The 25,780-nt window shown below is 40.8% G+C and overlaps 1 protein-coding gene across 4 annotated transcripts; it reads right to left on the reverse strand.

Annotated features, from left to right (window-relative positions):
* Positions 1-265: 265 nt before the first annotated feature.
* On the reverse strand, positions 266-24,209 carry SP555 (SPRY domain-containing SOCS box protein SP555). Of its 4 annotated transcripts, none has more exons than XM_071676542.1 (4): positions 23,946-24,209; positions 11,052-11,232; positions 10,811-10,948; positions 266-3,875 (listed from the first exon to the last, which is right to left on the reverse strand). In XM_071676542.1, the coding sequence occupies exon 4, from the start codon at positions 3,847-3,849 to the stop codon at positions 3,049-3,051; it is 801 nt and encodes a 266-aa protein (XP_071532643.1). In that variant the 5' UTR covers positions 3,850-3,875; positions 10,811-10,948; positions 11,052-11,232; positions 23,946-24,209; the 3' UTR covers positions 266-3,048. The 4 variants fall into 4 exon arrangements, with proteins under 4 accessions (XP_071532643.1, XP_071532645.1, XP_071532644.1 ...); XM_071676544.1 differs by having other exon boundaries at positions 23,552-24,209; XM_071676543.1 differs by lacking the exon at positions 10,811-10,948.
* Between the last annotated feature and the right edge of the window lie 1,571 nt (positions 24,210-25,780).

Genomic DNA, 25,780 nt, shown 5'->3' on the forward strand with positions numbered 1-25,780 from the left:
GCAAAGGATAACTCCTCCAACCCTTCCAGCTATTGTCCAGTTGCTTTGATTTCAACTGTCTTCAGAGTAACCAAATTTCAACTCACATTTTCTCATATATTTTGAATATCTTAGGCTTCTTTCTGATCATCAGCATGACCATGGCAAGTTACAACCTCCTGGTGATATCTTGTGAGCTTTTGACAGAGTGGTATTGGGAGTCTGATCTTCAAACAATCCTATTTTAGCTTTTCTCTTCACTCTGTTATCTCATCACTCCTTTTCTTTCTGGTATTTGCCCTCTTTTCCTGTTAGCACTGATATCCATTATGGTTTTGTTCTGTCTTCTTTACTCTTTCTCCATTTTATCAATGAATTACTCTCTTCAATAAATAACCAGAAGTATTCATATATGTTGATACCTCAAAATTGCACTCCACTTCTTTTAAATCTGATCCATCATCTCCCATTGAATCAACATCTCTATGAACTTTGATAAGGGCAGGTTTTTGAAGTAGAGCAGACATAACCTAGTTAAGTTTAATGCTTCTAAAATTCAAAAGAAAAAAAATCAGTTACCAAAAATTCCTTTTTTAGCATTGCTCATAGTTTTTCCATCACAAACTTCACAAACTGATGGCTTTATAATTCTACTAAACAGTGCAGTAAACATACTTAGTACCAAGTTATATCTCTTCTACCTTTGAAACCTTATTATGAATAATTACATAAGTTTTTCTTTAAGAAACTGGGTAGGCTGTTTTAATCTGAACAGTTAATTTGATAGTACTGCTCTAACATCTGCAGTAGTTCTAGCTCTGCATACCTAATGACAAGAATTAAGTCAAAACTGATTAGTCATCACTCCTAATCTTACCTCATATCTTAACCATCTTGCCTATACCACAATGTTTGTTCTTTTTCCCTCTCCTGTCGGTTTCTGCTCCTGAGAACTGGCTTCTTTTATGCCTCAACAACTGGCTTGACCATACAATACTCAGCAATTCACTGCATGGCATGAAATATTCAGTGGCCAGTTCTAAAGCATTCTGACTTACTTAACAACTCTCCCAGTCCTACCTCAAATCTTGATCTGTGCTGCAATACTGGTTTCTCCCTGTTTTGCAAATATTATTTCAGTTTCTTCTTTCAAGAGTTGGGTGCTTGTGTGCCCCCACCATTTACTATACAACATAATACATGGCAAACCTCATCATCATATGATTAATGTGCAGTCATGGGCAACTTATGGGCTGACCACTGTGATATTAGTTTCTTTTCCATTGTGATGTTAGTTTCTTTTCTTTCACTAAAGCTTAGAACTGTACTTTCTGATGTTTTCCCAATAACTATGACTTGACTCTTTACAAGTCTTTTTTTCCTCCTTACTAGAAGTACCTGATTTACAAACAGGTTATGTTCTTGGACCTGTAATTAATTTGAATTGTTTGGAAGTCACAAAATATATATAAAATAAATACTGATAATTTGCATAAATTTAGAGTAAATATATATACCTACCTGTAATATTATATTAAATATTATAATCAGAAGTAAATAAAGAAAATATACCATCACATTAAGCAGTTATTAAATGAATAAGTATGCACATTTAAGAAGTTTTATGGTTCATAAGTGTGGGCACTTATTAATATGGCATACTAGGAATTAGACAATATTTTTGGAACTCGTTCATAAGTATCGGTGTTCATATCAGGAACTATCAATATTTCTTTATCTTTTTACCACTGTTTTGTTCTTTATTTAAGCATAGCCTTGATAAGGAACTTGATCCCTGACTGTTGTACCTGATGTACAGGAATATACTGGAAAAAATTGTACCCATTTTCCTTAATAACTGTGGCCACAGATGTCACTGGAGCTTTTAATTATTGTTGTATTATTTGATATTGTATAATAATCTCCCTATTCTATAAAAAAGTATTTGTTATCTCAAGGTAAGGAATGGACAAAGCAGGCCAAATATGAACTCTAAATGGGATTTCTGTGTTTCTGATTGTGAGAGGTGAGGTCTGCTCTTGTGACCTGACTATCTCATTATATCTCCAAACTTCTTTTGGTTTTATGTTGAAGGAAATTAACGGACACAGCTGATGAATTGTACTATGAACACATTGCTATACATTTGTATTATACATATTTGCAATACTGTCAAAAGTTTTAAGTACTTATATTAAATATAATTCTCTGAAATAAAGGACGTAAATGCATCAGGTATTATATTTTTGGTATAGTAATATCTTATCCCTGGGGACAGGGGAGAAAGAATACTGCCCATGTATTCCCTGTGTGTCGTAGAAGGAGACTAAGAAGGGTGGGAGCAAGGGACTGTAAATCCTCCCCTCCCATATTACTTTTCGAAAGAAGGAACAAAGAAAGGAGCCAAATGAGGATCTTTTCCTTAAAGGCTCAATCATATGTTGTTAACGCTACCTAGCGCATGCAAGAAATTACAAATATGTACAGAAAAAAGTAATTTCTATTTTAGCATTAAACAGTGCATAAAAGATCATTATTAAGGAGTTATATGCTTGATCAGATTCTAATTTTCATATCAATCAGTTTCATTTGAGAAGACATTTGAATGTGGTCCTCTTTATGCTTGAGATTTTTTTAGTAATTCAACTTCAAAAATACGATATTATGATATATAGCATCATATCATTGAAGAGGTTCAGTCAAAGACAAAGATTATTGTCTTTGTATCATTACCAGTAAATTACGACATACTTGCAGTAAGAACACACTTCAGTGTACATTCTTCCTTGACTAGATTTATATACCACTTTCTATGACATACTTTTTCCACCCTGAATAATGTTAGGCAGTGTTCAGGTACTGGGCATTTCTCAGTGATATTCTATATCATGTATTACTGACCAGTTATATTCAAACCACAGGATGATCATCACTAAATTTCTTAGCCACTGGAAGTTCAAAACAGAATGATCACACCAAGAGAAGCACTAACTTTGTCGTTTGTCTTTTGCATGCTGAAGCTGGGAAACTTGACAGCCACACTTATGTGGTGGTTGATGTTTTTGCTGGTCAGGAGGATAGAATCTGTTGTTTGTTTAAAGAGAGAAATGGACTGCGCCCACTGTTCTTAGAGGGTGGCAGATCATCTTCCAAGTAATGTCTTAGAGCTGGGGGTAGTGGTAGAGTATACAATAGACGTGGCTGTGGGAGGGCAGCCAGGAGGGCATGCCGGGCACGATCCTGTAGACTTACCCACCCACGCCTTGTTGCACCGAGTGTTAGTTCTGTTTTGGCAGCTGTAGAAGAAATAACAGGATAGAGTGGCTCTGTGACAGCATCGAGGCCTGTAAAAGCAATGCCTAGCCACTGAGCATCCTTGTAAAACCCCAGTGTTCCTCGCTTACCATCAAACAAGACACCTATGGTTGTTGCACGGTTCTCCCGGAATGGCTCAGTGTAGTGGCGCCACTTCCCATTGTGCCAGATTAGACCCTTATGTGAAAGTCCCCATCCAAACTCATCCTCTCCCACTAAACTAACAAAGCTATCAGCATGTAGCCTTGCTGATGCTGTGCACACCCCAAACATCACTGCTGTACCAAACAATCGTTGGGAAACCTGCACTTCCCAGTAATGAAGACCACCATTGATTTCCTGAGAACCTCTAACAGCAGCTGTACCATGTGACCAGTTGGGATGGAAGAGTGCTGTCCGGGCATACAGAAGTACCTCTGGACTTTTGTGACATTGACTCCAGTGCCACCAGGCATCGCAGCCATGTTCCAGTGGCAGGGAAGACATAACATTCTGGTTGGTGTCAGCAGTATATACATTGGATGGTCCTTTCTCTCCATTGTCACCTTGTGTCATGGCAGCAACACTTCACCACATTACACCTGCATTGGGGTACACACCATATAAAGATTAGTGATAATTGACAGTCCACTGGAATAAACAGTAAGTCCCATTCACTAGTGGCTGCTACTTTTGTGAAGAACACAGTAAATAATGGAAACACATAAAAGGAGTGCGAGTGACAGATGACAAAAAAGACAGAAGTGAAATAAGAATTAGCATTCGAAGGCAAGCACAGTGTAACTGGAAAAGGCTTGAAAACTTTTCTACAAATGAAACACTTGCAACATGAGCATGAAAATGAATGTATTTAAAGAAACCAGATACAGCCCAATCTAAAATAGTATAACAAAGGATGCATGCTACAAAACATAAAAGAAAATATAACTAAATTAGACAAGATGAGAGATGACCAAAAAGTGCCATTATTGTTGTTGAATGACAATATTGAATCTACAGGTTCATAGTAGTCTATAATAACTGATGATTACATTTCTTGATCAACTTTATAAGTTAACACATTGTTATAGGAGATATCTTGGATGAAATTACATTTGTCAAGGCCGATACACCCTGACATACTTTGTTTTTGGATAAAGTTCCATGGGTGAATGAAGGTTTATAAAGGAGTCCAGCTTTGTTATACGTATGAAAATTTGAGAAATTGGATACTGTGAATTATATGCAATTCAATAATCCTTATCTCTGACACAGTTTCAAAAATAGAAACTAAAGTAAGATTGCTGGGAAATATGGGCTCAATACAGTGAAAACTAAGCTAATTGAGGTTAGATTGTAAGAAATATAGAAATGAAATCATTTGTAAAGTAACTTAGCTTATAAAAAAAGTATTTAAATGAAACCCCAAGATATATTAGAATATAAATGTAAACAATTGCTTACAAAAAATATCAAGATCTCTCTCTCAGATGTAGGTGTACATGTTTAAAATTTTTTTAGCTACATAATTGGCCTGTCAATCATATTTCCTTTGGTACTTAAGAATGATAGGCTAAATACTTGTCCTGTTAATTATATTTCCTTTAGTACTTTAGAATGATAGGATGTTCTTCATTCACATACTAATTCTGTCTGGTCTTGATCAACAATCAAGACAAAATCAAACATTTTCTTGACTGATGAACATTACTACATGATATATTGCACGTGAAGCATCTGGGGTAAACCATGGAAAGTTTTGTGGGGCCTGGATTTGGAAGGGGAGCTGTTGTTTCGGTGCATTATTGCATGACAGCTAGAGACTGAGTGTGAACGAGTGTGGCCTTTGTTTTCTTTTCCTAGTGCTACCTCACGCACATGCATGGGGAGAGAGTTGTCATTTCATGTGTGGCGGGGTGGCGACAGGGGGTGAGTGGGGGCAGACGGTGTGAATTGTGTACATGTGTATATATGTGTATATGTCTGTGTGTGTATGTGGGTGGGGTGGGCCATTCTTTCGTCTGTTTCCTTGTGCTACCTTGCTGGCGCGGGAGGCGGCGACAAAGTATAATGAATAAATATGAATATATAGAAGGCGACTAAAAGGGAAGGCAGTGGGGAGCTCAAAATCCTCCCCTCTCATTTTTTTTCTTATTTTCCAAAAAAGGAACAGAGAAGGGGGCCAGATGAGGATATTCCCTCAAAGGCCTGGTCCTCTGTTCTTAACGCTACCTTGCTAATGCGGGAAATGGCGGATAGTATGAAAGAAAGAATATATATATATATATATATATATATATATATATATATATATATATATTTTTTTTTTTTTTTTCTTTCATACTATTCGCCATTTCCCGCGATAGCGAGGTAGCGTTAAGAACAGAGGACTGGGCCTTTGAGGGAATATCCTCACCTGGCCCTCTTCTCTGTTCCTTCTTTTGGAAAATTAGAAAAAAAAATAACGAGAGGGGAGGATTTCCAGCCCCCCACTCCCTTCCCTTTTAGTCGCCTTCTACGACACGCAGGGAATACGTGGGAAGTATTCTTTCTCCCCTATCCCCAGGGAAATATATATATATATGGGGATAGGGGAGAAAGAATACTTCCCACGTATTCCCTGCGTGTCGTAGAAGGCGACTAAAAGGGGAGGGAGCGGGGGGCTGGAAATCCTCCCCTCTCACTTTTTTTTTTTTTTTTTTTTTTTTTTCTCCAAAAGAGGGAACAGAGAAGTGGCCCAGGTGAGGATATTCCCTCAAGGGCCCAGTCCTCTGTTCTCAACGCTACCTCGCTAATGCGGGAAATGGCGAATAGTATGAAAGAAAAAGAAATATATATATATATATATATATATATATATATATATATATATATATATATATATATATATATATATATATATATATATTTTTTTTTTTATACTATTCGCCATTTCCCGCGATAGCGAGGTAGCGTTAAGAACAGAGGACTGGGCCTTTGAGGGAATACCCTCACCTGGCCCCCTTCTCTGTTCCTTCTTTTGGAAAATCAAAAAAAAAAAAAAAAAAAAAACGAGAGGGGAGGATAGGGGATAGGGGAGAAAGAATACTTCCCACGTATTCCCTGCGTGTCGTAGAAGGTGACTAAAAGGGGAGGGAGCGGGGGCTGGAAATCCTCCCCTCTTTTTTTTTTTTTTCTTAATTTTCCAAAAGAAGGAACAGAGAAGAGGGCCAGGTGAGGATAGTCCCTCAGAGGCCCAGTCCTCTGTTCTTAACGCTACCTAAATAATGCGGGAAATGGCGAATAGTTTGAAAGAAAAGAAAAAGAAAATGTGTATATATTTTAGTTACTGTTATTCTTTAGTCTTCATACATTTTTAAAAGTTTCTTTGGGTCATTACCAATGATGAACAAAACATATGCCATATATAAGTAAAGGGAAGTTGTACTGTAAATGCTACAAAAACTGTTGGGAGAGAGGAAATATATTTCATCCAAATAAATGAAGAGAAAATATATAAGAATATCATCATTCAAGAGAGGAAAGTGATTGGTTCTCAGTGAATGTAGGTTTGCGGCAGGGGTGTGTGATGTCTCCACGGTTGTTTAATTTGTTTATGGATGGGGTTGTTAGAGAGGTGAATGCAAGAGTTTTGGAAAGAGGGGCAAGTATGAAGTCTGTTGGGGATGAGAGAGCTTGGGAAGTGAGTCAGTTGTTGTTCGCTGATGATACAGCGCTGGTGGCTGATTCATGTGAGAAACTGCAGAAGCTGGTGACTGAGTTTGGTAAAGTGTGTGAAAGAAGAAAGTTAAGAGTAAATGTGAATAAGAGCAAGGTTATTAGGTACAGTAGGGTTGAGGGTCAAGTCAATTGGGAGGTAAGTTTGAATGGAGAAAAACTGGAGGAAGTGAAATGTTTTAGATATCTGGGAGTGGATCTGGCAGCGGATGGAACCATGGAAGCGGAAGTGGATCATAGGGTGGGGGAGGGGGCGAAAATTCTGGGAGCCTTGAAGAATGTGTGGAAGTCGAGAACATTATCTCGGAAAGCAAAAATGGGTATGTTTGAAGGAATAGTGGTTCCAACAATGTTGTATGGTTGCGAGGCGTGGGCTATGGATAGAGTTGTGCGCAGAAGGATGGATGTGCTGGAAATGAGGTGTTTGAGGACAATGTGTGGTGTGAGGTGGTTTGATCGAGTAAGTAACGTAAGGGTAAGAGAGATGTGTGGAAATAGAAAGAGCATGGTTGAGAGAGCAGAAGAGGGTGTTTTGAAATGGTTTGGGCACATGGAGAGAATGAGTGAGGAAAGATTGACCAAGAGAATATATGTGTCGGAGGTGGAGGGAACGAGGAGAAGAGGGAGACCAAATTGGAGGTGGAAAGATGGAGTGAAAAAGATTTTGTGTTATCGGGGCCTGAACATGCAGGAGGGTGAAAGGAGGGCAAGGAATACAGTGAATTGGAGCGATGTGGTATACCGGGGTTGACGTGCTGTCAGTGGATTGAATCAAGGCATGTGAAGCGTCTGGGGTAAACCATGGAAAGCTGTGTAGGTATGTATATTTGCGTGTGTGGACGTATGTATATACATGTGTATGGGGTGGGTTGGGCCATTTCTTTCGTCTGTTTCCTTGCGCTACCTCGCAAACGCGGGAGACAGCGACAAAGCAAAAAGAAAAAAAAAAAAAATCATCATTCAAGTTAAAGGTTTGCAAAGGGGACAGCATCTCAATTTATGTGAGCAAATTCTTGAAAAAGGTAGGGATTTCTTTTTCTTTCACACTTGTTCACCATTTCTTGCATCAGCTAGGTTGTGCCTAGAAGACAAAAAAAGAAAGGCCCTCATTTGCTTACATTCATTCTCTGAATGTCAAGTGCAATGCACTAAGATCTTGGCTCTCTGTCCACAACCAGGCCCCACAAGCCTTTCTGTGGTGTGCCCCAGCTGCTTCCTATACCCTGACTCAGTCCATAGACAACAAATAGCCCCTCTGTATACCACATCGCTCCCGTACACTCTATCCCATGCACACCTTTCACCTTCCTGGATGTTCAATTCAAGCCCTAAGCACTCAAAATCTTATTCACTTCATACTTTTATTTGTAAGTAGCATTTATGGATCTGGAGAAAGCATATGATAAGAGTTCACAGAGATGCTCTGTGGAAGGTATTAAGAGTATATGGAGTGAAAGGTAAGTTGCTAGAAGCAGTGGAAAGTTTTTATCAAGGATGTAAGGAAGAGAGGAAAGTGATTGGTTAGTAGTGAATGTCGGTTTGCCGCACAGGTGCATGATGTCTCAATGGTTGTTTAATTTGTTTATGGATGGGGTTGTTAGGGAGGTGAATGCAAGAGTTTTGGAGAGAGGGGCAAGTATGCAGTCTGTTGTGGATGAGAGTGCTTGGGAAGTGAGTCTGTTGTTGTTCACTGATGATACAGCGCTGGTGGCTGATTCAGGTGAGAAACTGCTGAGGTTGGTGACTGAGTTTGGTAAAGTGTGTGAAAGAAGAAAACTGAGAGTAAATGTGAATAAGAGCAAGGATATTAGGCTCAGTAGGATTGAGGGACTTGTTAATTTGGAGATAAGTTTGAATGGAGAAAAACCGGAGGAAGTTAAGTGTTTTAGATATCTGGGAGTGGATTTAGCAGTGGATGGAACCATGGAAGTGAATCACAGGGTTGGAGAGGGGGGACGAAGGTTCTAAGAGCACTGAAGAATGTGTGGAAGGCGAAAACGTTATCTTGGAGAGCAAAAATGGGTATGTTTGAAGGAATAGCGGTTCCAACAATATTTATGGTTGTGAGGCATGGGTTATAGACAGGGTTGTGCAGAGGAGGGTGGATGTGTTGGAAATGAAATGTTTGAGGACAATATGTGGTGTGAGGTGATTTGATTGAGTAAGTAATGAAAGGGTAAGAGAGATGTGTGGTAATAAAAAGAGTGTGTTTGAGAGAGCAGAAGAGGGTGTATTGAAATGGTTTGGTCACATGGAGAGAATGAGTGAGGAAAGATTGACAAAGAGGATATATATGTCAGAGGTGGAAGGAATGACGAGAAGTGGGAGACCAAATTGGAGGGGGAAGGATGGAATGGAAAAGATTTTGAGCCATCGGGGCCTGAACATACAGGAGGGTGAAAGGCATGCAAGAAATAGAGTGAATTGGAACGATGTGCTATACCAGGATCGACATGCTGTCAATGGATTGAACCAGGGCAAGTGAAGTGTCTGGGGTAAACCATGGAAAGTTTTGTGGGGCCTGGATGTGGAAAAGGAGCTGTAGTTTCAGTGCATTACACATGACAGCTAGAGACTGAGTGTGAACAAATGTGGCCTTTGTTGTCTTTTCCTAGCGCTACCTCATGCGCACGTAGGGGAAGGAAGGTGCCATTTCATGTGTGGCGGGATGGCGACAGGAATGGATGAAGGCAGCAAGTATGAATATGTACATGTGTATATATGTATATGTCTCTGTATGTATATGTAAGTACACATTGAAATGTATAGGTATGTATATGTGCATGTGTGGGCATTTGTGTACATACAAGTGTATGTGGGTAGGTTGGGCCATTCATTCATATGTTTCCTTGCGCTACCTTGCTAAAGCGGGAGACAGCTACTAAGTATAATACAAATATATAAAATGAAAACTTTTATCTCCAGTTTGGTCCCTTCCTTGTCCATTTCCCTTCCACTTCTGAAACATACATCCTCTTTGTCAACCTTTCCCCACTCATTCTCTCTCTATTATCCACACCACTGTAGCACACCCTCTTTAACTCTCTCAGCCATACCCTTCTTATTTACACACTCTCTCTCGTACCGTATCATTTCTTACTTGATCAACCCACATCACACCATATATCATTCTCAAACATTTCATCAACTTGAAATTAGTTTTGCAAAAGTAATACTATAGTGCTGATCATATTCTCACACTTCCATGTTCCATACACAGATATATTATCATGATATTCAAGGTTGCACTCCTTTATGAATCTTTACCTCATGTATAGTTATTTATGTAACCTCTTCTGTGGAGGTTCTGCAACTGTGAGGATGCACTCTGTATGGGAACAGGGTAAAATGGGCCCCTTCTGGGGCAGGTATATAAATTCCTGAATGCAAAAGTGAAAAAGTTGATGAATATGATTAAAAGGAACAAGAGGAACTTGAGGAAAAATGCATGAGAATAATAATTATGAAATTATATGTTGAAGAGAAGTGTGTAAAATGAGCAAGAGAATGTTACTGATCATAGATTAAGTTTGCAGAAGGTGGAGACAGGACACTAAAGAAGTAGTTGGAAATGATGATGAGAGACATGGCTGTTAGTACATTAAAATTAGCAATAAAAAGGGGAGTGAGAGAGATGTAAAGGAAAGAAAAACATTTCAATATAGGAAGAGAAGAGTAAATGTACTTATAAAGTAGAGAAAAGCTTAGGACATAGATGGAGTGGCGAGAGACAAAGAATGAAGGTGAATCTCCTGTGGAGTGGGTCTAAAATGGAGGCAAGGAAGTCTTCAGGGTACTTGATAAGTGGACAGTGACTAACCATTTCGTTGTGTAACAATTAGGGAGGCAAGAGTGATAAGTCTTGGCATAGTTGGCAAGTCGTATAGCTACATCATATTGAAGGATAAGTGAACCTCTTGTAGATGAAGAAGAGAGCTTGTAGACCAGATATCTGTAACTAGGAGAGAAATCTTTTTAGAAGAAAATAAGAAAGTGTGTCCAACATTTATGGATATAGAAAAGGCAAATAAGTTCATAAGAAACTGATGGGAAGTTCTTACCTTATATGATATTCATGGAAGCATTTTGGATGCTGTTGAGTAAGTTGTAGTATGAACGAGAGGCATGAACTGAGCTCAGGCGTGAAGGTTGTGTGGTGTCAGCCAGGTATAACATCCATGGATGTGGCCTCATGTAAGGTGAGAGCCAGGTGGGATGATAATGGCATACAGTTGAACCATACTGGAACAAGATGGAAGTTACTACAGTTGTATGCACATGATGCAGTACTGTTTGCTAAATCAGAGGCTTCTTTGATGTACATAGGAGAGGGATGTTGAAAGTAAATCCAACAAAAAGTTGGACAAATATTTTTGAAAGAGATGGGATGTCACACTGCAATATGAATGTGACTGGTGAAGAGCTGGAAGTTGTGCATTAAATAAGGTACATATGAGTAAAATTCATTGAGAATGATTACAGTAGTGAGGAACCTAAAGTTGTGTGAAGAGTATTACAAGGAGGGTAAATATGGAGATACATTGAAATCTTTGTGAATGGAACAGTTTTAAGACAGGAAAGTATGAAAAGTTGCATAAAGGAGCGCTTATCTCACCAGTGATGTATAGATATGGACTCAAGTTTATACACTTCAGGAGAGGTCAAAAGATAAGTTGAGATGGTTAACCTGTTAATTTTGCCTGAATTATGAGGAAAGATAAAGAAGGAGGCTGTGAGAAGAATATGTACTTATGTGGTGTGAGGAAAGCAATATAAAAGAAGAGTACATGGATGAGTCTTATAAGATGGTATGGTGATGTAGAAAGTGTGGTTGGTGAGCTCATAGTAAAGAAGATACACAAGAGTAGGGTTCATAGTACAAGGAGAAGAGGCAAACTAGGGAGGTGTTGCACAGATGAAGAGAGATAATCGATTAGGGCATGTATCATATCACTTCAGATGAGAATGTCTGAAGAATGGTCTTAGTCTCTCTTGATGAATCAACACCAATGTTCAGAGTACAGAGGTGATTCAAGCACATATATAAATCCAGGATTTCATGTTTCACTTATGCACACTAGACATGAGTTGAGGATGTATATGACTGATTTAGGTCATAAACACACACACACACACACACACACACACACACACACACACACACCTGGAGTTATTCCAGGACCCCTTTTCCAAAGGCTCCCACAGCTCGAAGGCAGCACTAACATTTGCTGGAAAATGATGGAGTGAGTACTTTTGGCAAGACTTTACTTCAAATGATACAGTCTTGCGTGAGGTGATTTTTCACTGGCAGTGTAACCTCACACAGGCAGAGTTTGTCTTTTCCTAGTGCTACCTCGCACACATGAGGGGGGAGGGGGTTGTCATTTCATGTGTGGCGGGGTGGCGACAGGAATGAATAAGGGCAGACAGTATGAATCATGTATATGTGTATGTATGTATATGTCTGTGTGTGTATATATATATATATATATATATATATATATATATATGTATATATATATATATATATATATATATATTTTTTTTTTTTTTTTTATACTTTGTCGCTGTCTCCCGCGTTTGCGAGGTAGCGCAAGGAAACAGACGAAAGAAATGGCCCAACCCCCCCCCATACACATGTACATACGTCCACACACGCAAATATACATACCTACACAGCTTTCCATGGTTTACCCCAGACGCTTCACATGCCTTGATTCAATCCACTGACAGCACGTCAACCCCTGTATACCACATCGCTCCAACTCACTCTATTCCTTGCCCTCCTTCCACCCTCCTGCATGTTCAGGCCCCGATCACACAAAATCTTTTTCACTCCATCTTTCCACCTCCAATTTGGTCTCCCTCTTCTCCTCGTTCCCTCCACCTCCGACACATATATCCTCTTGGTCAATCTTTCCTCACTCATTCTCTCCATGTGCCCAAACCATTTCAAAACACCCTCTTCTGCTCTCTCAACCACGCTCTTTTTATTTCCACACATCTCTCTTACCCTTACGTTACTCACTCGCTCAAACCACCTCACACCACACATTGTCCTCAAACATCTCATTTCCAGCACATCCATCCTCCTGCGCACATCTCTATCCATAGCCCACGCCTCGCAACCACACAACATTGTTGGAACCACTATTCCTTCAAACACACCCATCCTTGCTTTCCGAGATAATGTTCTCGACTTCCACACATTTTTCAAGGCTCCCAAAATTTTCGCCCCCTCCCCCACCCCACGATCCACTTCCGCTTCCATGGTCCCATCCGCTGACAGATCCACTCCCAGATATCTAAAACACTTCACTTCCTCCAGTTTTTCTCCATTCAAACTCACCTCCCAATTGACTTGACCCTCACCCCTACTGTACCTAATAACCTTGCTCTTATTCACATTTACTCTTAACTTTCTTCTTCCACACACTTTACCAAACTCAGTCACCAGTTTTTTTTTTTTTTTTTCCAAACTATTCGCCATTTCCCACGTTAGCGAGGTAGCGTTAAGAACAGAGGACTGGGCCATTGAGGGAATATCCTCACCTGGCCCCCTTCTCTGTTCCTTCTTTTGGAAAATTAAAAAAAAATTGAGAGGGGAGGATTTCCAGCCCCCCGCTCCCTCCCCTTTTAGTTGCCTTCTACGACACGCAGGGAATACGTGGGAAGTATTCTTTCTCCCCTATCCCCAGGGATAATATATATATATATATATATATATATATATATATATATATATATATATATATATATATATTTTTTTTTTTTTTTTGCTTTGTCGCTGTCTCCCGCGCTTGCGAGGTAGCGCAAGGAAACAGACGAAAAGAAATGGCCCAACCCACCCCCATACACATGTATATACATACGTCCACACACGCAAATATACAAACCTACACAGCTTTCCATGGTTTACCCCAGACGCTTCACACGCCCTGATTCAATCCACTGACAGCACGTCAACCCCGGTATACCACATCGCTCCAATTCACTCCATTCCTTGCCCTCCCCTCACCCTCCTGCATGTTCAGGCCCCGATCACACATGTACTTATGTGGTGTGAGGAAAGCAAGGAGACGTGTATGTATATACATGTGTATGTGGGTGGGTTGGGCCATTCTTTCATCTGTTTCCTTGATGGGTGACTATTGGTGCCTATGCACCTGGTCATGAGAAGAAAGATCATGAGAGGCAAGTGTTTTGGGAGCAGCTGAGTGAGTGTGTTAGCAGATTTGATGCACAAGACCGGGTTATAATGATGGGTGATTTGAATGCAAAGGTAAGTAATGTGGCATCTGAGGGTATAACTGGTGTACATGAGGTGTTCAGTGTTGTAAATGGAAATGGTGAAGAGCTTGTAGATTTGTGTGCTGAAAAAGGACTGGTGATTGGGAATACCTGGATTAAAAAGAGAGATATACATAAGTATACATATGTAAGTAGGAGAGATGGCCAGACAGCGTTATTGAGTACGTGTTAATCGATAGGCGCACAAAAGAGAGGCTTTTGGATGTTAATGTGCTAAGAGGGTCAGCTGCAGGGATGTCTGATCATTATCTTGTGAAGGCGAAGGTAAAAATATGTAGAGGTTTTCAGAAAAGATGAGAGAATGTTGGGATGAAGAGAGTGGTGAGAGTAAGTGAGCTTGGAAAGGAGACTTGTGTGAGAAAGTACCAGGAGTGATTGAGCGCAGAATGGAAAAAGGTGAGAGCAAATGACGTAAGGGGAGTGAGGGAGGAATGGGATGTATTTAGGGAAGCAGTGATGGCTTGCGCAAAAGATGCTTGTGGCATTAGCAAGGTGGGAGGTGGGCAGATTAGAAAGGGTAGTGAGTGGTGGGATGAAGAAGTAAGATTGTTGATGAAAGAGAAGAGAGAAGTGTTTGGACAATATCTGCAGGGAGGTAGTGTGAGTGACTGGGAGATGTATAAAAGAAAGAGGCAGGAGGTCAAGAAAAAGGTGCAAGAGGTGAAAAAGAGGGCAAATGAGAGTTGGGGTGAGAGAGTATCGTTAAATTTTGTGGAGAAAAAAGTTGTTTTGGAAGGAGGTAAATAAAGTGCGTAAGAAGAGAACAGATGGGAACATCGGTGAAGGAGACACATGGGGAGATAATAACAAGTTGTCCCTCTACCCTCCTCCGCACAACTCTATCTGTAGCCCATGCCTCGCAACCATATAACATTGTTGGAAGCACCATTCCTTCAAACGTACCCATTTTTCTTTCCAAGATAACGTTCTCGACTTCCACACATTTTTCAACGCTCCCAGAACTTTCGCCCCCTCCCCTACCCTATGATTCACTTCCGCATCCATGGTTCCATCCGCTGCCAAATCCACTTTCAGATCTCTAAAATACTTACTTCCTCCAACTTTTCTCCATTCAAACTTACCTCCCACTTGACTTGTCCCTCAACCTTACTGTACCTAATAACCTTGCTCTTATTCACATTTAGTGTCAGCTTTCTTTTTTCACACACTTTACCAAACTCAGTCACCAGCTTCTGCAGTTTCTCACCCGAATCAGCCACCAGCGATGCATCATCAGCGAACAAGAACTGACTCACTTCCCAAGCTCTCTCATGCACAACAGACTGCATACTTGCCCCTCTCTCCAAAGCTCTTGCATTCACCTCCCTAACAAACAAACCGACATTCACCTCCCGAACAACCCCATCCATAAACAAATTAAACAACCATGGAGACATCACGCACCCCTGCCGCAAACCAACATTCACTGGGAACCAACCACTTTCCTCTCTTCCCACTCGCACACATACTTACATCCTCGATAAAAACTTTTCACTGCTTCTAACAACTTGCCTCCCACACCATATATTCTTAATGCCTTCCACAGAGCATCTCTATCAATTCTATTATATACCTTCTCCAGATCCATAAATGCTACATACAAATCCATTTGATCTTCTAAGTATTTTTCACATACATTCTGCCAAGCAAACATCTGATCCACACATCCTCTACCACTTCTGAAACCACACTGCTCTTCCCCAATCTGATGCTCTGTACATGCCTTCACCCTCTCAATCAATACCCTCCCATATAATTTCCTAGAAATACTCAACAAACTTATACCTCTGTAATTTTAGCAATCACCTTTATCCCCTTTGCCTTTGTATAATGGTACTTTGCATGCATCCCGCCAATCCTCAGGCACCTCGCCATGAGTCATACATACATTAAACATCCTTATCAACCAGTCAACAACACAGTCACCCCCTCTTATCAATAAATTCCACTCCAATACCATCCAAACCCGCTGCCTTGCCGGCTTTCATCTACTGCAAAGCTTTTACTACCTCTTCTCTGTTTACCAAATCATTCTCCCTAACTCTCTCACTTCGCACACTACCTCGTCTAAAACTCCCTATATCTGCCACTCTATCATCTAACACATTCAACAAACCTTCAAAATACTCACTCCATCTCCTTCTTACATCACCACTACTTGTTATCACCTCCCCATTAGCCCCCTTCACCGATGTTCCTATTTGTTCTCTTGTCTTACACACTTTATTTACCTCCTTCCAAAACATCTTTTTATTCTCCTGAAAATTTAATGATACTGTCTCACCTCAACTCTCATTTGCCCTCTTTTTCACCTCTTGCACCTTTCTCTTAACCTCCTGCCTCTTTCTTTTATACATCTCCCAGTCATTTGCACTATTTCCCTGCAAATCTTGTCCAAAACCCTCTCTCTTCTCTTTCTCTAATAATCTTACTTCTTCATCCCACCACTCACTACCCTTTCTAATCTGCCCACCTCCCACGCTTCTCATGCCACAAGCATCTTTTGCGCTAGTCATCACTACTTCCCTAAATACATCCCATTCTTCCCCCTATCCCCTTACGTCCTTTGCTGTCACCTTTTTCCATTCTGCACTCAGTCTCTCTTGGTCCTTCTCACACAAGTCTCCTTCCCAAGCTCACTTACTCTCACCACTCTCTTCATCCCAACATTTTCTCTTCTTTTCTGAAAATCTCTACAAATCTTCACCTTCGCCTCCACAAGATAATGATCAGACATCCATCCAGTTGCACCTCTCAGCACATTAACATCCAAAAGTCTCTCTTTCGCGCGCCTATCAAGTAACATTTAATCCAATAATGCTCTCTGGCCATCTCTCCTACTTACATACGTATACTTATGTATATCTCTCTTTTTAAACCAGATATTCCCAATCACCGGTCCTTTTTCAGCACACAAATCTACAAGCTCTTCACCATTTCCATTTACAACACTGAACACCCCATGTGCACCAATTATTCCCTCAACTGCCACATTACTCACCTTTGCATTCAAATCACCCATCACTATAACCCGGTCTCGTGCACCAAAACTACTAACACACTCACTCAGCTGCTCCCATAACACTTGCCTCTCATGATCTTTCTTCTCATGCCCAGGTGCATATGCACCAATAATCACCCATCTCTCTCCATCCACTTTCAGCTTTACCCATATCAATCTAGAGTTTACTTTCTTACACTCTATCACATACTCCTACCACTCCTGTTTCAGGAGTAGTGCTACTCCTTCCCTTGCTCTTTCAACGTATATATATATATATATATATATATATATATATATATATATATATATATATATATATATATATATATATATACATACACAGATATATACATATATACACATGTACATGATTCATACTTGCTGCTTTTATTCATTCCCGTTGCCACCCCACCACACATGAAATGACACCCGCCTAACCCCGCACGCGCGCAAGGTAGTGCTAGGAAAAGACAACAAAGGCCATATTCGTTCACAATCAGGCTCTAGCTGTCATGTATAATGCACCGAAACCACACCCCCTTTCCACATCCAGGCCTTACAAAACTTTCCATGGTTTACCCCAGACGCTTCACATGCCCTGGTTCAATCCATTGACAGCACGTCGATCCCGGTATACCACATCGTTCCAATTCACTCTATTCTTTGCATGCTTTTCACCCTCCTGTATGTCCAGGCCCTGATCGTTCAAAATCTTTTTTACTCCATCCTTCCTCCTCCAATTTGGTCTCCCACTTTTCCTTCCCTCCACCTCTAACACATATAACCTTTTGTCAATCTTTCCTCACTCATTCTCTCCGTGTGTCCAAACCATTTCAACACAACCTCTTCTGCTCTCTCAACCACACTCTTTTTATTACCACACATCTCTTTTACCCTTTCATTACCTACTCGATGAAACCACCCCACACCACATATTGTCCTCAAATATTTCATTCCCAACACATCCACCCTCCTGCATACATCCCTACCTATAGCCCATGCCTCGCACCCATGTAACATTGTTGGAACTACTATTCCTTCAAACATACCAACTTTTTCCCTCCGAGATAACATTCTCGCCGTCCACACATTCTTCAACCTTCGTCCCCTCCCCCACCCTGTGACTCATTTCTGCCAAATCCACTCTCAGATATCTCAAACACTTCACTTCCTCCAGTTCTTCTCCATTCAAACTTATCTTCCAATTAACTTGTCCCTCAACCCTACTGAACATTTACTCTCAACTTTCTCCTTTCACACACTTTACCAAATTCAGTCACCAGCTTCTGCAGTTTCTTACCCGAATCAGCCACCAGCACTGTATCATCAGAGAACAACAACTTACTTCCTAGGCTCTCCTATCTACAACAGACTGCATACTTGACCCTCTCTCCAAAACTCTTCCATGTACCTCCCTAACCATCCCATCTATAATCAAATTAAACAACCATGGGGACATCACGCACCCCTGCCGCTAACTGACATTCACTGGGAGCCAGTCACTCTCCTCTCTTCATATATATATATATATATATATATATATATATATATATATATATATATATATATATATATATATATATATATATATATATATATTATACTTTGTTGCTGTCTCCCGCGTTAGCAAGGTAGCGCAAGGAAACACACGAAAGAATGGTCCAACCCCCCCCCCCCCCCCCCCACATACACATGCATATACATACACGTCCACACACGCACATATACATACCTATACATCTCAACGTATATATATATATATATATATATATATATATATATATATATATATATATATATATATATATATATATATATTCCTATGAGTCCACGGGGAAAATGAAACACGAAAAGTTCCCAAGGGACACTTTCGTGTAATAATCACATCCTCAGGGGAGACACAGAGAGAAATATAACAGTCAGTTGATTGTCCAAAACATGTTTTGGACAATCACATGTTTACCAAATGGCGTCCTAGCTTCGTCTCGTCGATGTATATCAACTGACTGTTATATTTCTCTCTTGTGTCTCCCCTGATGATGTGATTATTGCACGAAAGTTCACTTGGGAACTTTTCGTGTTTCACTTTCCCCGTGGACTCATAGGAATATCTTGATCACGCGCAAAATTGTGATCCTTTCCAATATATATATATATATATATATATATATATATATATATATATATATATATATATATATATATATATATACACACAGACATATACATATATACACATGTGCATAATTCATACTTGCTGCTTTTATTCATTACCGTTGCCACACCGCCACACATGAAATGACACCCGCCTAACCCCGCACGCGCGCGAGGTAGCGCTAGGAAAAGACAACAAAGGCTCCATTCGTTCACACTCAGTCTCTATCTGTCATGTGTAATGCACCAAAACCACACCTCCCTTTCCAAATCCAGGCCCCACAAAACTTTCCATGGTTTACCCCAGACGCTTCACATGCCCTGGTTCAATCCATTGACAGCACGTCGACCACGGTATACCACATCATTCCAATTCACTCTATTCCTTGCACGCCTTTCACCCTCCTGCATGTTCAGGCCCCGATCACTCAAAATCTTTTTCACTCCATCTTTCCACCTCCAATTTGGTCTCCCACTTCTCCTCGTTCCCTCCACCTCTGACACATATATCCTCTTGGCCAATCTTTCCTCACTCATTCTCTCCATGTGACCAAACCATTTCAAAACATCCTCTTATGCTCTCTCTACCACTCTTTTTATTACCACACATCTCTCTTACCCTTACATTACTTACTCGATCAAACCACCTCACACCACATATTTGCCTCAAACATCTCATTTCCAGCACATCAACCCTCCTCCGCACAACTCTATCTGTAGCCCACGCCTCGCAACCATATAACATTGTTAGAATCACTATTCCTTGAAACGTACCCATTTTTCTTTCCAAGATAACGTTCTCGACTTTCACACATTTTTCAAAGCTCCCAGAACCTTCGCTCCCTCCCGTACCCTATGATTCACTTCCGCATCCATGGTTCCATCCGCTGCCAAATCCACTCCCAGATATCTAAAACACTTCACTTCCTCCAGTTTTTCTCCACTCAAACTTACCTCCCACTTGACTTGTCCCTCAACCCTACTGTACCTAATAACCTTGCTCTTATTCACATTTACTCTCAGCTTTCTTCTTTCACACGCTTTACCAAACTCAGTCACCAGCTTCTGCAGTTTCTCACCCGAATCAGCCACCAGCGATATATCATCAGCGAACAAGAACTGACTCACTTCCCAAGCTCTCTCATGCATAACAGACTGCATACTTGCCCCTCTCTCCAAAACTCTTGCATTCACCTCCGTAACAACCCCATCCATAAACAAATTAAACAACCATGGAGACTTCACGCACCCCTGCCGCAAACCAACATTCACTGAGAACCAATCACTTTCCTCTCTCCCAACTCGTACACATGCCTTACATCCTCGATAAAAACTTTTCACTGCTTCTAGCAACTTGCCTCCCGCACCATATATTCTTAATACCTTCTACAGAGCATCTCTATTAACTCTATCATATGCCTTCTCCAGATTCATAAATGTTACATACAAATCCATTTGCTTTTCTAAGTATTTCTCACGTACTTTTTTCAAAGCAAACACCTGATCCACACATCCTCTACCACTTCTGAAACCACACTGCTCTTCCTGAGTCTGATGCTCTGTACATGCCTTCACCCTCTCAATCAATACCCATCTGTCTATCGAAAATTCCTCATAACAGTCCCCTCTCCTTTGACGGTTCTATAATTCCACCTCTTGACTGTGATATCCACTCTTTCCTGGAAACCCCACATTACGGGAATAGCTAACTCAGTCTTTAAGATATTGGGGGTCCTGATTAGATGTCTTTTCTTCTGAACAGTTGCTCCGTTTATACAAAGGATTTATTCGTCCCTGTATGGAGTACTCTCTCTGGGGTGGTTCTAGCTCTGTATCCTTACGTGACAGAGTTGACTCGTTTGCGGTCCGACTAATGCACTCTCAAGCCAACTTCCAAGCCTTGACCTGCATGCCATACTCTGCAATGTTGGTTCACTTTCCCTCTTCTATAGGTATTACTTTAGTCTTACGCCCGAGAGCTGGCTGCTTGTGTGCCCCCCACCACTAGCTAGAACACGCAATACTCGGCAAGCTGCTGCGTAACATGATTACTGCTTGGCCATTGGCAACTCAAGGATATCCCGTTTGATAACTGTTTTCCTAAACCTCGAAGCTTTGGGAACTCTCTACGTTTTCATGTCTTTCCCAGTAACCATGACCTCCCTCATTTCAAAAAGACAGTTTTTTCACTTCCTTCGAAATTCGTCAATAGTTTCCCTTCTCTCTTCCTTTTCCCCTCTCGGTAACCTCTTTATTTCAATTACGGTCCGACCTTGATGTGGAATTTTGTCCGTGACAAGAGCGTCCATCGTAACAAAAATTCTCCATTCTCTCTCTCTCTCTCTCTCTCTCTCTCTCTCTCTCTATATATATATATATATATATATATATATATATATATATATATATATATATATATATATATATATATATATATATATTTTTTTTTTTTTTTTTTTTTTTTTTTTTTTTTTTTTGCCGCTGTCTCCCGCGTTTGCGAGGTAGCACAAGGAAACAGGCGAAAGAAATGGCCCAAACCACCCCCATACACATGTATATACATACGTCCACACACGCAAATATACATTCCTACACAGCTTTCCATGGTTTACCCCAGACGCTTCACATGCCCTGATTCAATCCACTGACAGCACGTCAACCCCGGTATACCACATCGATCCAATTCACTCTATTCCTTGCACGCCTTTCACCCTCCTGCATGTTCAGGCCCCGATCACACAAAATCTTTTTCACTCCATCTTTCCACCTCCAATTTGGTCTCCCACTTCTCCTCGTTCCCTCCACCTCCGACACATATATCCTCTTGGTCAATCTTTCCTCACTTATTCTCTCCATGTGCCCAAACCATTTCAAAACACCCTCTTCTGCTCTCTCAACCACGCTCTTTTTATTTCCACACTTCTCTCTTACCCTTACGTTACTTACTCGATCAAACCACCTCACACCACACATTGTCCTCAAACATCTCATTTCCAGCACATCCATCCTCCTGCGCACAACTCTATCCATAGCCCACGCCTCGCAACCATACAACATTGTTGGAACCACTATTCCTTCAAACATACCCATTTTTGCTTTCCGAGATAATGTTCTCGACTTCCACACATTCTTCAAGGCTCCCAGAATTTTCGCCCCCTCCCCCACCCTATGATCCACTTCCGCTTCCATGGTTCCATCCGCTGCCAGATCCACTCCCAGATATCTAAAACACTTCACTTCCTCCAGTTTTTCTCCATTCAAACTTACCTCCCAATTGACTTGACCCTCAACCCTACTGTACCTAATTACCTTGCTCTTATTCACATTTACTCTTAACTTTCTTCTTTCACACACTTTACCAAACTCAGTCACCAGCTTCTGCAGTTTCTCACATGAATCAGCCACCAGCGCTGTATCATCAGCGAACAACAACTGACTCACTTCCCAAGCTCTCTCATCCACAACAGACTTCATACTTGCCCCTCTTTCCAAAACTCTTGCATTTACCTCCCTAACAACCCCATCCATAAACAAATTAAACAACCATGGAGACATCACACACCCCTGCCGCAAACCTACATTCACTGAGAACCAATCACTTTCCTCTCTTCCTACACGTACACATGCCTTACATCCTCGATAAAAACTTTTCACTGCTTCTAACAACTTGCCTCCCACACCATATATTCTTAATACCTTCCACAGAGCATCTCTATCAACTCTGTCATATGCCTTCTCCAGATCCATAAATGCTACATAGAAATCCATTTGCTTTTCTAAGTATTTCTCACATACATTCTTCAAAGCAAACACCTGATCCACACATCCTCTACCACTTCTGAAACCACACTGCTCCTCCCCAATCTGATGCTCTGTACATGCCTTCACCCTCTCAATCAATACCCTCCCATATAATTTACCAGGAGTACTCAACAAACTTATACCTCTGTAATATATATATATATATATATATATATATATATATATATATATATATATATATATATATATATATATATATATATATATATATATATCGGAACTCTTTCAATTTCGTTTCATTTACACTTTATTTATGATTTCTTCACTTACCTTGTATAATTTCTCCACTCAGATAATTTCATCAAAGCACATCACATCCTTTGTTATTCATCACTTGCTTAATGCAGTTCTACTCTGTTGTAAATTTCCTCACCTCTGTTCATACTTCGTTTCCCGTTTATGAATTAAATGAATCATCCAAAATTACCGTTCTTCACAAATTCATGAAACATTCGATGTAGCTCTTAAGTCAAGGTAGGGCGACTCACATCGTTACGAGACATTTATTGATAACGTTACACAACAGAACTGTCCACCGAGGTGATTATACCCGAATGACTCCACTTGAGGACAGATCATCACAGCCAGACTGGTTGGCTCTACCACTGAGGAGAAGCACCTGTCCACCATGAGTGAGCTGGGTGGGTGGGAGGACTTGACTCACCTTTGCTTGTGGTGGATCAACCCGGTTGTTTACAAGGAGCAGCTGGCGGTGCCGGGCGGGAGAGCGCCGATCCATACAAGAGGCCGTGAGCTTTGCTGTTCTTTAGTCTTGTCGCCCTTCCCGTCTCACGAAACCGTCGGAAATTTGCGAGTTTGAGATGTTAACTGTCTGAGTGATTCATGACATGGGTAAATATTACAGGACTCTAATGTAATTGGCTGCGCGCGTGATTGTAAGTCCCGAGTCCCCCCGGACGGCCATGGGCGGGGCTGCCAGTTAGTCGACAACCAAGGTTACGAACGTACATTTTTCCACTGCGTTTTTCGTGGTTTTGTTTGATGTACATCGTAGTTAATATTGTACATTGCATATATTTTAGTCATGCAATAGTCTGTATTGTGGGAGGAGTTATAATGAATGTAAAATCTATTTTCACGAACCTTCAATATTGATTTCATCGTCGTGCAGCGGTCGATATGAGACGTATTCCTTATACCAAGACGCTGGACAGTGTAACTTTCTCTTTAATTCTCACTATGACAACATTAATGAAACCTAGAATGTGTATATTTGTTTAGAATATCTAGACCTTCAGAAACAGCGGTGAAGGTTTCTGAAACGGCAGTGCCTCAAGATGTTACTGTAGACTGTTATTTCCGTTCAAGACAACCAAGGAACTTTTCACCTACCAAAATTACAGTTTACCCCCCACCCCACACACACACACACACACACATTATACGAGAGAGGGTGTTACCGGATTCTGCCTACATATGGCTTACGCTGCGAATGAAAAGTCATCATTAGGAGAGAGACAGGTCATAATCGCCAGCGACGAAGAGTAATACGTCGAAGAATTTCTGTTCTCCCAAGGAATTCATCCTTTCCCTCTTGCTGAATGTCGCACTTCCTTGAAGCAGCAGGAGCCCCGTAGGAGAGAGAGAGGTCCTGTCCTTACATATTTAAGACTGTCATGTGTATGTTGTCTGCTTGTTGCCCAGGGCACGCACCGCCCGACACTAGAGCTACAAAAACTCGCGTATTTTCATATTCCTTTTTTTCTTTTTTTTCTTTTTTCTTGCTGTGCTCATTGTCATCCTGGTTAAAGGGAAATTGCCAGAAGTATTATTTGTGATGGAGCGCTGGTAGTTTTTGTTGTTATTGGTTGTAAAGTATATTGAGCCAGGTTGATTTCGTTGGTTGAGTTGTAGACCTATCGATTGCTACGTACACCAACAGAAATTTGGGTCAACGATGACTCTAACACCACAGGTACCCTCATTATGCATGCTTGCCGTGGTGAATAAACCGTTTATGTTGATAAACATTTCGTGCGTATAGTTATTAATTATCTGGCAACGTCCCAGGCGCGTTTCTATGGCGATATTCTGCTATCTCCCAAGACCGCTATGTGTCATCACTTGAAGAATAAGTGATCGTTTTTTCTATTTTCCTTATAACAGATCTTCATGTGGGAAGCCATGCGGTTTTTAAATGAAATTGTTTAGTCGTATGTATTATTATGTATTATTTCGGCCGTCGTTCTCGTGAACTATGTTCATATTCTCTTCCTTCTACTGTCCTTTACCTCTTCATATAGAAACCTCTTCCTTGAAGAATCAGGTCTACATGCACTATTGCGGAGCCCTCGTTAATTTCTACTCTGTTTCCCTTGAACTCTTCCACCCGAAATGGCCCTGACGACGGCATGTTACTTACCTGTGCCGTATCCGTCACTACGAAAAGAAAGGGGGAAAATGCAAAATATTTGACGCACTGGTGCTCACTGATCGGCAAAGTACCGAACAGTAGGTAATACAGTCACTGTATAAGTT

This window comes from Panulirus ornatus, chromosome 23, assembly GCF_036320965.1.
Source record: "Panulirus ornatus isolate Po-2019 chromosome 23, ASM3632096v1, whole genome shotgun sequence".
Classification (NCBI taxonomy): Eukaryota; Metazoa; Arthropoda; class Malacostraca; order Decapoda; family Palinuridae; genus Panulirus; species Panulirus ornatus.